Below are 12,160 nucleotides of genomic sequence, written 5' to 3' on the forward strand. Positions count from 1 at the left end.
GTGTTTATTTCTTAAGATTTCATTAATAATTAATGGGTTAAAATATATTTTGATTATTTATGCAATCATACAACATTTAAATAAACATTTTGGATTAAGTTTAACAAAAAATCTAAAAGCAGTTAAGAAAGCCAAATTCTACTTAGTTATTAAAAAAATATGTCATCACAACTAGAAATTAATACATGCCATGTTATGGTCATCTTTAAAAATATTTTGTTTAAACAATTAACCTATTAAAAAAGTAGCTTTATAGAACATCCTTCTGTGTTTCTTTTGCTTTGTAATGCACATTTTTTAAAAGAAAATATTTATTTTCATTCACCAATCGATAGTTCAACATAGATAATATAGTAAAACATTAATGAAATTCTCTAGAACTGATGATTTTAATGAGCAGCTGGGCCAGGTTACCTTAAAAAACTTTACATTTTTTTTCAAAAGTATTTAGCACAACAGATTAGGATAATACTTAATTGAATGGCATCTCACATCATTTCTTCAATTAAATTTATAAAAAAACCAATGCTCATTGACAGTCTCTTCAATCTTAAATGCAAATTCATTTATTTTCACCCACCACACATTCACAGTTATTCATCATTTTACAAAAAAACTTTTAACATCTTTTATTTGTAACATTGTACAGTATTTTTTTTTTAATTTACCATCCATACTTGTTTATTCAGAAGCTTCATGCACACTTTTTTTATAGTCTTTCTTGGACAACTTCATTATTTTCATAGGCTTTATTTGTAAAATGTTTGGCTCCCTCCTTATTGCCTGGTGCTGGAGCATGTCGTCCAAATGATGTCCTTTTGTCATCCTAAACAACAGCATAAAAATTGTTGTTTAACTGATACAGCATAGTTTTAATAAAATAATAGGATAAGGATGTTATTTTAAGTAAAAAAAAAATACTTAAATACCTATACAACATAACTTAAATAAAACAAAAGGGTAAGAATGTTATTTTAAGTTTAGAAACTATAATATATAATTTGAATAAAATAATAGGATAAGGACGTTGTTTTATTTTTAAAATATAAAATATTATTTATCCTCAGCAATATAAAACTAGTAAAATGTAGTTTGATTAGGTTATTTAATTTAAATAACCAAAACTAAAAAAAAACAGTTCAAAATTTCATACTTTTTATGTCCATTTTCTATTAATAAATGCAGGCATAATTTAAAGCTGCATAATGAATGCTGAAGATTTTCTACCCACAACTATCAAAAAATACTTACAGAATCCAATGACTCATAATGGTTGCCGTGTCCATTTTCTGCCATTTCAGTCCCGTAAGTTTGGCTAACTCCTTTGACCTTAGGACGTGGCACACTTTCAAAATCCTTGTAGCGACTGTTGGTATAAGTGTGACTATCTAATGTCCTAGTAAATTAGGAGGATAAACTTAGTAAGCATTAGTAAGCGTTTATTAAATATAATAGCAAGCTTTTTAATAGTGGTTACAGAACTTATTAGCTAAGTGTGTATATCATTCAAATCGCACATTAATGAATTAAAACAAATGCAATGTACAACAAACTGTTGAAACTATTTGCAACAGAATGAATAAAACAAATTATGTAAGTCCACTAGTATGTTAATTGCTTATATATAAGACACTAAATTAGCTGCATAAAAGTATTCAATCTAGCTCTAAATAAGAGGATTGAAATAGTAAAGCGAAAATCTACAGCTGTATGCTATGACAGCTGTTACTGGATATTTGTTGTTTACATTTAAGAATTTAAGAGATTTTCTATCTAAAAATTCAGTTTCAAACTACTAATTAAAAAAGACAAACAAAAATGAAAAGAAAACCATTATCATGCATCTCCATTACAGGTAAAAAAAAAATAAAAGAAGAGTATTTAAGTTTTTAAGAAAAAATGTAGCTTTAACTAAAATCGGCAACAAAAATACCATGCATTTAAAAGGGAATATATTCGGAACTAGTGCACTGAACAATATCAATCAGAATTTTTTTGTTTTATTGAAAATATATTAGTACTTTTTAACAAATCTGATGTAAACATAAGCATACAGTAACAACATTTTACAGGAGAAATATTTACAAAGATGTTGGATTTATTTCAAATTTTCATAAATACTGCTCATCATGTATAAAAAAAATAATTATATGTATCAAAATTACATTTATACGTTGAAAGTAGTGGTCATTCTTTTTTGAAATGATAGTGTTGTCAATTTTATCGATTTTTAAAAATAGTTCTGAGCATTGTCTTTTAAGTCAATGAATTTATAGTCAAAGACAAACTTTTGATTTATTATTTGGACATTTTTCTTTTCCTGTTTTTTTTTGCAAAATGAATTTCAAGTTCTCTTATGCTCCATACAGCCTATAAATTACCATATTTAAGTAAAACCCCAAATTCCCTGAGTATTGAGCATTTATTATTGTTTTACATAAGAAAAGATCAATTGATCAACATTACATATATATATATATATATATATATATATATATATATATATATATATATATATATATATATATATATATATATATATATATATATATATATATAGATGGTCCTTATATTCCTAATATTGACTTTTTAACGGAGCACCCCAGAATGCTTTCCTATGTGTAAAGAAAGAAAATTATTTCAAGTATACTTTTGGTTTTTAAAACAGATTTGTTTTAAAATAATCTAGGTGAACATTGAGTTTAATAATCATTTTCTACAATTTACAAAAACAGCTCATAAAAAATGTAAAATAACAACTAAATCTTAGTTTCTAAAATTACTTTTAATGCAAAATTGAGTTATTGCCCAAGGCTAAGGAATAATGTCAAGTAAAAGAAACAGGAAACAGCGTTGGAGATCATTTAATACTGAACATACCCAAGTATAGGATATGATTACTATAGAACAAGACAGACAATCATCTAAGCCCACATTAATGTTTTCAGTCATCACCAAAATATTTTGGTCATCACTAATACAAGACAATTTGTGTACTAGAAATACAGGTTAATACTGCTGACAATTTGTGTACTTGAAATACAGACAGGTCAATACTGCTGACCATTTGTGTACTAAAAATAAAGACAGGTTAATACTGCTGACAATTTGTGTACTAGAAATACTTTTCACCACCTTGTACTGCTCTGGCTGAGTGAAGAGCATGTTGTGACAGGGGAAAGAAAGGTTGTGACAGGAGAAATAGTTGATTGACTTTTGACCTTTGTAACTGAATTAGAGGCTAACCATTTTGTTGCAAATCATTGAAGAATATTAAAAGCAAAAAATTCAAAACAAGCAAAAGACTAATGTTAAATTAAATATTTTACATGAAATTTAAATCAACAAGTTTGTATTAAATACAAATATAACTATACTGGCATTATACTTGCATTCAGTAAATCATTTACAATTGTACAAAGCATTTTTTTAAAATGAAGTGTTAAAAAGTCAATATTTGGACTTTATGATGAAACAATTACTTTGTTAGGAGACTCTAAAATGTAATATTATGTGCGAAAATTTTTATCCAAACTAAGGGGTACTCTGCTTCAATATTTTTAAATTTAAAAAAAAAATGGAATATAAAGACCAACCTTATATATATATATATATATATATATGTCACTTTTTGAGAACTATAGACCTACTACTTATACATTTTCTAAAAAAAACATATAGAACACGACATTGTTCCAATGAAATACTTAGTCTAATTCAAGTACAATACTAAATTTGACAACTAATTTCTTAAGTACAATACTAAATTTGACAACTAATAAGTAGAGGCCAATTTTATTTTAAATTTGAATAATTAATTATTTACATATATTTCATTGAAATAGTTAGTTCTATTAGTAATTTAGATATTACGTTTAGCGTACACTGAACAAAAAAGAATTTTTTTGAAAGTATTACCAATCAGACCCCTTCCTGGAAATGGCATTATTTTAAATAAATAAATAAAATAATTCTTTACATTTTAGTAATAATCACCAATTATTTTTTAAGACGTTCATAAAACAGTAGCATTAAATTACAATTATGAATTTATAGTTTATCTGGAATAAATGCTATTCATAGCTTTAATATAATTTTTTTTCCCCTTACAAAGCATTTTATTATTTAAAATACATAAAATAAAAAGTAATCATATGTGTGTCCCAAGACTAAAAGAAATTATAGTTTATTGCTATTTTAGAAAATAACCAAAATTAAAATTTATACCTTCGATTTCTTACACAAACAACTATCAGGATGATGATAAGACACAGGCACAAAAATCCCAAGATGACACTGATACAAATAACTGCAATCTTCATTTCTGAAATGTAATAAACCAGCATCTTGATGTATTTTGGCATCTAAAAAAAGAAACTTGTTGCACAAAATTAAATAGCCATTTGTTTTCACACACAAAAAAAAAACCACATTAATAAAATACTTACTCCTAGCATCAGTGTTTTCATCACTACAGGTTGGCCCATCCCACTCATATGTACACCTGAAAAATTAAGTCTTTAAAATAAGTAACTTTCATAATAATGTTAGTTTTTTGAAGATATCACAAAGAAATGTTTAGAAGAAATTGCTTAAAATATGTGTATTTTAAATATGTCATGAAAAGATGTTTAGAAGAAATTGCTTAAATATTCCAGCTTGCAAATACCTGCACAAATAACCAGATGTCTCTAGTGATGATGTGTAACAAACTCCATCATGTTGGCATGGGCTAGAGCTGCATTTGTCAGCTATGGATGAAATAATTTATTGCACTTTGTTAGTAGGCCTAATTTGTAAGTAACACTTTGGGAGCATCCATATTTTGACATAAAAATTGACATTTTATATAAGACTGACTTTTTAAAAGATAAATTTACTACTAACTTTGAGATTGACTCAAGCACCAGTTTTAAACTTTACTTATGTGTAGAGATTGACGCAAGCACCAGTTTTAAACTTTACTTACGTGTACACTTGGTTATGGTTTTATCCCACTGAAGACCTGCACTGCAGATACATTCATAACTTCCAAAGTTGTTTGAACAAAACTCTGTCACATTGCAGTTGTTTACACCAGTGCATTCATCAATATCTAATAATTTCAAGATAATTTAATAATAGAATAATTGAAAATATATAATATTTTAAAGATTATCTAATAATATAAATGGAATAATAATATTTAATAATAGAATTAGGGCCTAATAGTTTAAAGATAATCTAATAATGTAGACTGTTTAATAATAGACCTACTATCTGATAATTTTAATAATAGAATTAATATCAATATACAATAATTTAAAGATAATCTAATAATAAAGAGTGATTAATATTAGACCTACAATCTAATAATTTTAATAATAGAATTATTAACAATACCTACAATTTAAAGATAGAGACACGTTTTCATCTAACTGCCATTTGTTCTTGGATATAGCCTAAAATTTCTATTTATAAATGGTGTGTGTTTTGTGGTCACAGCTTAATTCTAGTTCCAGTTTTTACCTTTACATGAGTAGGGGTCAAGATCATCTGCTGAAAATCCTGTTTTGCATGTACATGACATAGTTTGATTTCCTGTCTGGCATGTAGTTGTAAGGGGATCACACTTCTTGTTCATAGGCTGCTGGCACAAATCAGCTATAAAAAAGTTATGGAAATATGTGTGTTTATTCATATTTCATTTTAAAACAAAACTCAGTTTCTGATAAAAATACTGGCAGGAAAATACAGTATGGTAATGTTTCAGCCTGTGTTGTTGCCTGGTTTAAAATTAGGCTAGCAATACCAGAAAACAATGGCCTTAATACCAACTCATTGGTTTTAAACATAGCAAAAATTTAGTAACGATAAAACCACATGAGTATGGTAGTTACCACAAAAAAGATAATTTCGTTTCATAAAATGTATTTTAGAATATTAAAGGGGTTTAATTGCCATGTAAATTCTGATTGCCCAAACAAATATATTTAAAAGTTTTGAATTATTTAAAACTAATTACAAGTATTGAATTATTCCAAACTATTAATTAAAATATATTTAGTTTTTTGAAAATAAATGTAAAATACTTATTTTTAAAATCTGCTATTAAAACACTAAAATATTTTCTCACTTGTTAATTGTATTTCAAGTTTTTTTTTTAACTTTTCAAGACCACTTTTATATTAATGAACTGTAATTTTGTTTTAATTGGGCCAATCTGCTGTAGCCTAGAGGCCTAGAGTATTTCAAATCTTACAATATTTTAATATTTTTAAAAACACCTTCCATCTTTGGCAGAAATGCCTCCCAGGGTATCCAACCTAAGACATGTAGGTTTTATTTAATCAATTAAACATCACTACGTTAAAAGAATATATTTATTAAATATTGCTAGTAGAATTGAGGGGGGGGGGGGTAGATAAAAATTAAAAAGCTAATTTTAAGCTGCAGCATTTAATTATACAGTTAAATTAAAGAAAATTAATGCCTACACCTCAGCATAACTGTGGTCACAAGCTAGATACATCATAAGCCTCACTGTCAGCACAACCATGCAAACAGGTGCAGGGTTGTTTGTTATGAAGTAGCAAAAGTAGAAAATTTTATTATGATTCTTTAAAAAAAATTTGCCGTTTCCTTCTTAATTTTTGCCCAAAAACATGGATTGACAGAAAAACTTTTTGAATTTCTGCCTTTGGGCAATTTGTAAAGATCCAACAGTGTGGTCAGATGGTAGAGTTGACAACTGTTAACTGGAAAGTCTAGTGTTCAAATCCAAGATTGAGGTTGTAAAACAACCTTGAAATCCAACTATTTCTGACTCATGTTAGGGAAATAAATGCAGCCTGCAAAGTGCGGACCACAATTTTTGCTGAGGTTATAATAACAGATTAACTCTACTTCATCTCCCCCATGTATATTGGGCACAAAAGGTAAAAAAAAAAAATGATGATAATGATGATAGACCCTGTGCGTGTAGTTGGTCTATAAAAACAAGTTCAGACAAATCTTCTAACCTGTGGCATTTATTGAAGGTGGTCCTGAGACTATTAAACTAGGTGCAAACAAACAATTCTGTTTGCATGTTCCATCACCATAATATGCTTTACTTAAGGCAGTATTTACATTATCAGGTGGTAGGTAATTAGCTGTGCGGATTTCATAGGTAGCTACAATGTCAGTAGCCGTTGTCTCTCTTTTTCTTCTTCCACCTGATTGTGCCCTAAACATAATAAAACATTCATTATCAAAGTTCTTAGATTTTATTCCATTGGTACTGCAGCTTTACTTTTAAATGTACTAGATGAAAATGTTGTAGTTTATTTACATACCCACTTCCCTTTGTCTCGAATGACAGCACATCAACATAAAATGTATCATTGTTTAATTGTAAACGGCTTGTCAAAGCTTGCTTGACCTAAACATTTTTTTAATTTAAAAAAATTATTTTAAAAAAAGCTAAAAAGATAGGTTTTATCTTCAAGACTTAAATAAATCTACATTGTAAAATTAAAAAGTTAAAAAATTGCTATATGAAAAAAAAATCCATTTTGAAATTCTAAAACAATCTCTCTCTCTCTCTCTCTTTCTCTGAAATTTTATTTTATTAACAACTCTTTATTTGTTTTTATATCTATCATTGAACACCATCAAGTCTGACAAACAAGAAAATAAATGACAGAATTAACAAAATATTTGTCTATTAGTTTATAGTTTGGGAAAACCAAGCTAATGAAAGTAAAAGTCAAAAGTGCTCTCAAGACTTTTGCGAATGGAGCAGAGCTAGAAGTCGAAGGCTTTAAGTACCTCGGCTGCTATATGAGGTAGATTAAGAATTACACAACGGAGACAGAAGCCCTTAACATGTAAACAGCTTTAATTGTTAACCGGCAAGACGGAAGTGACGAGAGACACAAGTAAGGGACATCACTCAAGATAACAATATAAATATAATACCAATACAATTATCTCAATCTATTACATCCCTTTACCCTTAGAACACAATAACACATCTCTCAATAGAACAATTGATAGTATCCTAAAATCACCAATTATATTGTAACATGAACACTATGGTAGATTACATCCTTACAAACAATGCACAATATGCCACAACATAATCAAGATACAAAACAATGATGTCAAAGTCTTTTTGACCCTTAAAATCATAGGTCTAACTTATTTGGGACTTTGATTGTCCTGCTTGACCTTCTCAGTGGCTTTTGATTTGGTGACTCAATATTCTGACCATCTGGATTCTCTATCTCAGGAGGTCTAGGATTTAAATCATTAACTCCAGAATTTACATTTTCTGACTCCAGACAACTTGGTTCACTCATATCAACAGAACTTGGTTGTGAAACAAACTGAGTTGGTGTGAACTGATCAGACTTGGTGGGATTGACAGATTCACACTTATTATCTGCACAAGTTATTTTTAACTGGTCTGCATGTCTACGGACAATAAGTCCATCATTTGTTTTTACTTTATAAGACACAGGTCCTGTACATTGAACAATTTGACCTGGTATCCATTTTTCCTTTCTCCCATAATTTCTTAGATACACATTATCATTAACTGCAAATTCTCTTTCAATGGATGATTTGTCATGATTTACTTTTTGTGTATGTTGATGTTGGGAAACAGACCTTTGAACAGTTGGATGTAGTAGGTCAAGATGAGTTTTAATTTTCCTACCACATAGCAATTCACATGGTGCAACACCTGTTGTTATATGAGGAGTTGTGCGGTATTTGGTTAAGAACCTGTTTACTCTTTCTCTAAGAGAAAACTTGTTACCGGTATTCATTTTTACCATAGCGGTTTTGAATATGCCTACCGCTCTTTCAGCCAAACCATTCCCAGCAGGATGATAGGGGGATGTGGTTATATGCTCAATACCATTTGCCACACAAAACAGTTTAAACTCATGAGCTGTGAAACTAGGCCCATTATCTGAAACAATTTGATCTGGTAATCCATGAGTTGAAAATATTTCCTTAAGTTCTATAATGGTATCATTTGCAGTGATTGTGTTCATGATTTTAACTTCTAACCATTTAGAATGTGAATCAATAACAATTAAGAACATTTTGTTCATGAAAGGTCCTGCGAAATCTATATGTATACGTTTCCATGGTTCAATTGGCCAGTCCCAGTTTTGCAAAGGTGCTGTAGCTGGTTGATTTGAATGTTGTGCACAGCTTGAACAAAGTTTTACATATTTTTCAATATCAGCATCCATATGTGGCCACCAGAACCATGATCTTGCTAGACTCTTCATTTTGGAAGAACCAAGATGAGTATCATGTAAAGTTCTTAAAACTTCTTTTTGTAACATTTTGGGGATAATTACTCTTGACCCCCATAGTATACATCCATCTTCTAGACTTAACTCTGTTTTTCTTATTTTATATGGCTTTAAGTCCTCATTCACTGACTCTTCAGGCCAACCATTCTTACAGTACTCATATACTTTTATTAAGCACTCATCTTTTTGTGTTTCTCTCTTAATATCATTCACCTTTATATTGGAGTTATCCATGATAGTGAAGAGAACAAATACTTCTTCTGGTACATAGCTCAGGCTTTGGTTTTTTAAAGGTAATCTACTCAGACTATCTGCACTATTCTCAGATCCAGGTTTGTATTTCAATTCATAATTGTATGCAGTTAGTGTGATAGCCCATCTTTGAATTCTTGGTGAGGCATGCTCAGGTAGGGTTTTGTTTTCTCCAAATAAACCTAGCAATGGTTTATGATCTGTAAAGATGGTGAACTTCCTACCAAACAGAAACTTATGAAATTTCTTAACACCAAAAATGATGCCTAAGCCTTCCCTATCTAACTGAGAATAATTTTTCTCAGCCTGGTTCAAAGATCTACTGGCAAAAGCAATGGGTCTGTCACCCTTCTCATCCATGTGGGACAAGACTGCTCCTACACCATCTGGTGAAGCATCACATGTTAATATAAGTCTTTTCCCTGGGTCATAGTGAGTTAGTAAGGTGTCAGCAGACAAAGCCTCTTTTGCTGTATTAAAAGCAGCTTCTTGTTGTTTACCCCAGTGCCAAGTTGCATTTTTCTGTAGCAGCTTGTACAGTGGTGATAGTTTACCAGACAGATTTCCTATGAACTTTGCATAGTAATTTATTAAGCCCAAAAAAGCTCTTAGTTGTTGGGTATTTTCAGGTTTGGGTGCTTCTTTAATGGCTTTTGTTTTCTCAGGTTGAGGTCTGATGCCTTGTTTGCTCAATATATAACCAAGAAAACTAATTTCTGTCAACATGAATTGACATTTATCTTTGTTTATCTTTAAACCTTTTTCACCAACAATTTTCAAGACTTTATCAAGTGTTTTAAGATGTTCAGTGTCATTCTTACCAGTTATGTACACATTGTCAAAGTAAACACAAACATTTGGAATATCCTTAAAAATACTGTCCATGACAGCTTGGAAAATTCCAGGGCTAGATGATATGCCAAAACATAGTCTTTCATATTGGTAGAGTCCTTTATGTGTGTTTATTGTCGTATAGACTTTTGAATCTGGATGCAGTTCTAGTTGAGTGTAAGCATGACTAAAGTCTAATTCAGTGAATTTGTCTCCTCCTGCCAAATTCAAAGAGATTTCCTCAATGTTAGGTATAGGGTACCTATTTAGCTCTATTTGCTTATTCAGTGTAGTTTTATAATCTCCACAAATTCTTATAGAACCATCCTTCTTTAACACTGGCACAATGGGTGTCGCCCAATCGGAATAGTCTACCTTCTTTATAATGCCATTAGATTCCAATCTACTTAGCTCATTTTCAATTTTATTCCTCATTGCATAAGGTGGAACTCTAGCTTTGCAGTATCTTGGATTTGTGTCTTTAATGCTTAACTTCACTGTTCTATCATTTAGTAATCCTGGATTACCAAAAACACATTTATTTTCAGATATAACTTTATCTAGTGAAGTAAGACTAGATTCTTTTACATTCTTCAATGAACAAATACTCTCCCAATTTAACTTAAGATCACTTAACCAGTTCCTACCTAGTAATGGCGGTCCATTTCCTTCAACCACAAGAAGAGGAAGTTTAACACTTTGACCATTATAACTTACATGAACCATACACTCTCCTATTACCGGAACATTGTCACCAGTGTATGTTGTTAGACACTTGTGACACGGCTGTAGAGACACTGATCCTCCTATGACAGCGTCAAAATATTTCTTTGTTATGACTGTTAGAGATGCTCCAGTGTCAAGTTGGAAGCTGATGCTCTTACCGTTGATATAAACTGGTACATTGATGGGAGCATGACTTATTGATTTCACAGAGAACAGGTTGAAATCCGGCTGCAAATCAATTTGAGCATTTTCACAGGTAGAGTGGTTCATTGGTTGGGTTAGGTAGTCTTGGTGAGAGTTAACATAGTGCTGCCTTTGGTTGCGGTACTGTCTTGACTGGCTAGATTTAGCAACAGACGAAGACTTTGCAAAGCAGGCCTTGGCAATGTGACCTTGCTTACCGCACTTATAACAAGTTGCAGATTTGAACTTGCACCGATGAGATGCATGGGGACCTTTGCATCGATGACATATTTGATAATTATTACTAGATTTAGATCTAGGATTTGAACGAGCAGGCTGTTTAGCATAAGTTGGAATGCTCTGATGGGGTTGATGTTTATTGACTAACCTGCTGTTTACTGCATGGATCTCTGAAGGTGCTAAAGATCTCGCCGCATCTGATGACTGCTGGAATGACATTGCAAGTTGTATTGCTTTTTCCAATTTTAGATCTGACTCGAGCAGCAACTTTCTTTGAATATCAGGGCTGTTTACACCTGTCACAAACTTTTCACATAATCTGTCAGACAGCGTGTCTCCGAATTCACAAAATTCACTTAAATGACGTAAAGCAGCAACATATTCTGGTATTGACTCGTTTGGTTGACGAGTCCTACTGTCAAATCTAGCTCTACATAGAAACTTTGATGGGGTAGGCGCATGGTGGTCTGTTAGCAATTTGCTCAGCTCGTTAAAGCTCTTGGTATTTAGACTAGCTGGTGCGCATAAGTCTTTTAGTAGCCTAAATTGTTGAGGCCCTATGACTGTTAACAAAACAGCTCTCTTTTTGGCTTCTATCGTCACGTTGTTAGCCTCTAGGTAAAAGCTTAACC

General features: G+C 31.0%; 1 protein-coding gene across 1 annotated transcript in view; it reads right to left on the reverse strand.

Moving 5' to 3' along the window:
- Nucleotides 1–365: 365 nt before the first annotated feature.
- Nucleotides 366–12,160, reverse strand: part of LOC131951679 (mucin-like protein) — a 55,853-nt gene continuing 44,058 nt past the window's right edge. The window contains exons 24-33 of the mRNA XM_059314035.1: nt 7,317–7,402; nt 7,002–7,207; nt 5,509–5,643; nt 4,970–5,095; nt 4,670–4,751; nt 4,449–4,504; nt 4,228–4,324; nt 3,919–3,933; nt 1,252–1,396; nt 366–826 (exon numbers count right to left, since the gene is read on the reverse strand). Coding sequence (XP_059170018.1) covers nt 710–826; nt 1,252–1,396; nt 3,919–3,933; nt 4,228–4,324; nt 4,449–4,504; nt 4,670–4,751; nt 4,970–5,095; nt 5,509–5,643; nt 7,002–7,207; nt 7,317–7,402 — 1,065 coding nt within the window. The 3' untranslated portion in view covers nt 366–709. The remainder of the gene's footprint in view (nt 827–1,251; nt 1,397–3,918; nt 3,934–4,227; nt 4,325–4,448; nt 4,505–4,669; nt 4,752–4,969; nt 5,096–5,508; nt 5,644–7,001; nt 7,208–7,316; nt 7,403–12,160) is intronic.

This window comes from Physella acuta, unplaced genomic scaffold (assembly GCF_028476545.2).
Source record: "Physella acuta isolate Inbredline_101_S28 unplaced genomic scaffold, ASM2847654v3 ptg000820l, whole genome shotgun sequence".
NCBI lineage: Eukaryota > Metazoa > Mollusca > Gastropoda > Physidae > Physella > Physella acuta.